Source organism: Orycteropus afer, unplaced genomic scaffold, assembly GCF_000298275.1.
Source record: "Orycteropus afer afer isolate SDZICR_OR568_19922 unplaced genomic scaffold, OryAfe1.0 scaffold00105, whole genome shotgun sequence".
Classification (NCBI taxonomy): domain Eukaryota; kingdom Metazoa; phylum Chordata; class Mammalia; order Tubulidentata; family Orycteropodidae; genus Orycteropus; species Orycteropus afer.
This window is the reverse complement of record NW_006921692.1, coordinates 2,320,032-2,325,725: the sequence shown is the minus strand read 5'-3', so window position 1 is coordinate 2,325,725 and position 5,694 is coordinate 2,320,032. Positions and strand designations below refer to the sequence as shown.

Genomic DNA, 5,694 nt, shown 5'->3' with positions numbered 1-5,694 from the left:
GTTGCATAGTATTCCATTGTGTATATGTACCATAGTTGGGTTATCCATTCTTCAGTTGATAGACATCTAGGTTATTTCTATCTTTTCTGCTATTGTAAGTAGTGCTGTGATGAACATGGGTGTGCATATGTCTGTTCCTGTCCTGGCTCTCACTTCTTTAGGATATCTACCTAGTAATGGAATGGCTGGGTCAAATGGTATTTCTAATTCTAACTTTTTAAGGAATCTTCATACTGCTTTCCACAGTGGTTGTACCATTTGACAGTCCCACCAGGAGTGTATGAGAGTCCCAATTTCTCTGCATCCTTGCCAGCATTTGTTATTTTCTGTCTTGTTGAACTTTGCTACTAGTGCTGGAACAAGATGGTATCTTGTTGTATTGATTTGCATCTCTCTAATGGCAAACGATTGTGAGCATTTCTTCATATGTTTATTAGCTGCCTGACTATCCTTTGAAATCTTTATTTCAACTCTTTCACATCAGCATTCTTCTGTTTGCTTTAGGTACTCTACGATCAAGAAGTTTCATAGTCTCTTCTGATATACATACATTTTGTTCTTTTTTTCTTTTCTGTCTTTTAAATGACTTTTTTCTTTATTCGTGTATGATGTCCTTGACAGCATGTCTCATCTTTGGTCATTTGGTCATTTGTGTTCAAATCTGTTCTTCAGATAGCCTCTAAATTCAAGTGGGATAGAGTCAAGGTTTTACTTTGGCTCCTGTGGAGTTGCTTTAATTTTCTTCAACTTGAACTTATGTATGAGAAGTTCATGATCTGTTCTGTAGTCAGCCCCTGGCCTTGTTCTGACTGATGATTTTGAACTTCTTCTTCATCTCTTTCCACAGATGGAGTTGATTTGATGACTGTGTATTACATCCATTTATGTTCATGTATAGAGTTACTATTTACATTATTGAAAATTCCAATGAATAAGTTGTTGGTCTTGCAGAATTCTATCATGCAAACTCCTGTGTGTATCTCCACAACTATATTTCCCAATTACTGATCCTTCCTTTTGTTTCCAACTTTCACATTCCAATTACCAGTAATTTTTAGAGCATCTTGATTGCATGTTTACTCAATTTCAGACTGGAGAAGTTGGTAAAAATCTTCAATTTCTTCATCTTTGGCATTAGTGGTAGATGGGTAAATATGAATATAGTCATATTATCTGGTCATTCTTGTAAGCCTATGGATTTTATCTTATCACTGATGTTGTACTTCAGTATAGATCTTGAATTTTCTTTTTTCCTTTTACAACTGGTACTACAGCATTCCTTTTTCAATTTGTCATTTCCAGTATAGACCATATGATTATCTGATTCAGAGTGGCCAACATAAGTCAATTGCAGCTCACTAATACCTAAGGTATTGATTTTTATGCATTCCATTTTATCTGTGACAGCTTCCCATTTTCCTAGATTCCTAGATTTCTATGTACATTCCATGTTCTGATTACTAATGCATATTTTCAGCTGTTTCTTCTCATTTTGAGTTGTGCCACATCAACAAATGAAGGTCCTGAAAGCTTTACTCCATCTATATTATTAAGGTTGATTCTACTTTGAGGATGCAGCTCTTTCCCAGTTGTACTTTGAGTGACTTCCAACCCGAGGGGCTCATCTTGTGGCATTATCTCAGACAATGTTATGTTGCTTTCCATAAGTTTTTTTGGAAGTAGATTACCTAATCTGTCTTAGTCTGGAAGTGCAGCTGAAACCCGGCCACCATGAGTTACCCTACTAGTGTTGAAATACTAGTGGCATAGCTCCCAGCCTCACAGCAGCACACAACCCCCCACAGTACAATAAACTGACAGACCAACGTAGGTCTAGATGGTAGCAAACACTTCTTTAGTGGTTACAAAATTTTAGGAACTGGTATAATTTTTTAATGGATTGATATCTATTTGCATCTTTTTTGCATTAAATTATGTCCCCCAAAATGTTTTTTGGTATCCTCCCCTTATACCTGTGGATGTAATTCCATTTGGGAATAGAGTTTTCTTTTTTAGGTTAATTAGGTCATGTCAGCATAGGGTATGTTTTAAATCAATCACTTTTGAGATATGAAAGGAGTGGATTAGGCACAGAAGGAAGCAAGGACCAATGAGGAAGATCGATGCCACATTATGATAGACAGTGAGCTGAAAACCAGCTGAAAGAGACAAAGATTTTCCTGGAGCCAAAAGAGAAAGAGCCTTCCCTTAGAGCCGATGTCCTTAATTCATATGGCTAGCCTTCTAAACTGTTAGAAAATAAATTTCTGTATGTTAAAGCCAGCCACTTGTGGTATTTGTTATAGCAGCACTAACAAACTAAGGCAGTCTCTATCTCCATCTATACACACACACACATACACACACGTATATATACATATACATATACATATACATATACATATTTCCCCCCATGTAATTCTTATAACAACTTCATCATGTAGGTAATTATTAAAATCCCCAATCCTTATATATGGAAATGAAGGCTCAGAGAGTAACATAACCAGTCTAAAGTCATAAAATTAGCAGGTAGCAGAACTGGGATTCATACCTAGTGGACAGGGTCTGAAGCCTATGTTCTTAATGACTGTTTTTAGATTTAGAATGGTACTATACTACTTCTCTCATTCCAGGTGGAATGAGAGATATCATTGCTGATGTCAGATGGATCTTGGCTGAAAGCAAAGAATACCAGAAAGATGTTTACTTGTGTTTTATTGACTATGCAAAAACATTAAACTGTGTGGATCATCACAGATTATGGATAACATTGTGAAGAATGAGAATTCCAAAGCACTTAACTGTGTTCATGGGGAACCTGTACATAGACCAGGAAGCTGTTGTTCGAACAGAACAAGGGGACACTTGCATGGTTTAAAATCGGGAAGGGAGTGCATCAGGGTTGTATCCTTTTTCATCATACTTATTCAATCTGTATGCTGAACAAGTAATTCAAAAAGCCAGACTATATGAAGAACACAGCATCATTTGCAAATGTGTAAAATATGTATGCTTACACACACACACACTGCATCTAACAACAATAACAACAATAATAACAGTGTGTGCTTAAATATATTATACTATAAAAACAGAAGGGATTCCACAGAAATGGTTTCTTCTGTATCCGAAGAAGATGTACAGAGTTTTTAGTAATATTCTAGCTTATGAGATCACTTGGGTGCTTAACCATCATGAGTAACAGTGTTTCCAAGGGAAAATATATTCTAAAATTCAAAAAGAATTTTTAGAATAAAACTGATTTGTAAGTTCAGGATTCCTCCTATTTTATTAGGTTCTGAAACATTGAAAATTGGTAATCTGATACATAGTATTTATTAGTAATTTTTATGTATCCCAAATATCCAAGTGTTCAGACCACCTAATTCATTAACCATTTTGAATAAATATCATTAGATTTATTTTTATTACTTAATGAAGAGGAAGAAAAGAAATGTTGCTGGGTTTTAAGAGTTGACATAATTTTTCCATATGTTCCTTCTATTCCCTTGCCAGATTGTTTCATGACTAAGGCTATTTTTAAGATTCCCACCATTCTTGCTGCTATTTGAGCAGAAATAGGAAATTTAAAAATTTGTATTATTATTTTTTTTTTCTTTCACAACTGCCATTCCCCACCCCACAGGCTTGGGTGACTTGTCTTATAACAAGGGAGAAAGGCAAATATTGATGAAACCGTTTGATACTAAAGGAGCCACAAGAGTGTACTGATGGCTCATGTCTAATGTCAGTATGTTTCCCTGAAAATTATTTACTATTTTAAAAATCATTGATGCTATTTTTTAATAGGTCTTCCTGTTACTGGGCTCTAATTTCATATTACAACTGGTGACTGTGATGCTTGGTGTTGGGCGGGTGTATGGAATGCCAAAAATTCTCCAAGAAGCAAAGTCAGCTGTCCTTCCTGTCCCTGTGAAAGCTGCCAATTCTCAGGTAAATGGCTCTGGGTGTTGTATTAGTAGGAAACCACTAGAGGGCAACTTTTACAGGAATCCCTAAGATTTTTAGAGAATTTTTTAAGGTTAACTAGCACATAACAGCAACAAACAGTTCCTTCGATCTAAATAATTTTGGGAATATCAAAGTACAGTTTATAGATGCATAATATGAAAATAACTTGTATATTTTCAGTGTTAGGCAGAAAACTATGTTTCTGTTTTGGATTATTGTTGTTGTTGTTGTTGTTTGCCGTCCAGTCGGCCCCGACTCATAGCGACCCCTCCTTGGGTTTCTAAGGTAGTATCATTACAGAAGTAGGATTGCCCAACCTTCCTCCCAAGGAGTGGCTGGTGAGTTTGAACTGCTAGCCTTCTGGTTAGCAGTCAAGTGCCTTAGGCACTATGCTACCAGAGCTCCTTTTGGAATATTAGAAAATGTAAATTTAATGCAAAGTATAGAATTTTTAAAATGAGTCGTTTGCAGTCAAAATTTCCATATCTTTTACAAATATTGAAAATATTGAGATATATTAAATCATTAAATTAGAGTGAAACATCAGTTAGTATTTCAGACTTTTCTTTTACTAGCATTGTGAATTTTTGTCTTTAATTTTTGGTCCTCAATTTACTATGAAAGGTTTGTGCTGGCTTGGATAAATGCTAGTTATCAGATTCTGTGGCATGACTTTATTTAAGTATTTGAATTTTCAACTTGATTTAATTGTGGGAAAGATGTTTCCCAATTACTTCAGGAATTCACAGGAAAACAAAGAACGACTTGAGGGCTTTATTTCCTTTCAGGCTGATTCTGTCATTACAAACCTGTTTCTGTTGAGCCAGTTCTGACTCATATGACCCTATAGAACAGAGTAGAACTGCCCTGTAGGATTTCCAAGGCTATAACTTTATGGAAACAGACTGCCTCATCTTTCTCCCAATGAACTTCTTGTGGGTTTGAATTGCAGTCCATTCAGTTAGAAATTGAGCACTTAACCAGTGCACCACCAGAGTTCCTGTTCTGTCATTACAGGAGGAAACAAATGGCTATTTTCTATGAGCATGATAATCTTTTGTGCATTTTTGAACCTATTATGAAAATATCATTGCTTCTTACTCCTTTAGGTGAGAGCTCAAAGTGACAAAGGCAAGCCTGGCACAAGATGCTGGCATGGACTCTGTGCAGAGATGAAGGGGCAGGGAGTAGGGCAGATTTGGCCAGCAGCTTGTGTAACAGTGTCTCTGGCCATCGAGAGGACATTCTTCAGTTACTCCCTCTTGGGCAGCTTCTCCACTGGTGGAATGAGATTTGTTTTTGTTCCATAAAGTAGAGTCCATCAACATTAAAAATAACTAGGCAGAAATAGTTTTAACTTTGCCACTTTCCTTCAAGAAGGAATGAGGAAATAGAATTTAATAATCCTATGAAGTTTTGTTATGGAGCTCTGGTGGCGTAGTGCCTAAGGCACTTGACTGCTAACCAGAAGGCTGGAGGTTCAAACCCACCAGCCACTCCTCGGAAGGTTGGGCAATCTACTTCTGTAGTGATACTGCCTCGGCAACCCAAGGAGGGGTCGCTATGAGTTGGGTTCAACTTGACGTCACATAACAACAACAACAACATGAAGTTTCGTTGGCCTCTCTTTACTCATGTTGTTGTTGTTGTTGTTGTTATGTGCCATCAAGTCGGACCCGACTCATAGTGACCCCTCCTTGGGTTTCTGAGGCAGTATCACTA

General features: G+C 36.8%; 1 protein-coding gene across 1 annotated transcript in view; it reads left to right on the top strand.

The window, feature by feature from the left end:
- The window catches only part of ADGRV1 (adhesion G protein-coupled receptor V1), a 947,781-nt gene that overhangs the window by 290,735 nt on the left and 651,352 nt on the right, over positions 1-5,694 (top strand). The window contains exon 70 of the mRNA XM_007943393.1: positions 3,811-3,954. Within this exon, the coding sequence (XP_007941584.1) occupies positions 3,811-3,954 (144 nt within the window). The remainder of the gene's footprint in view (positions 1-3,810; positions 3,955-5,694) is intronic.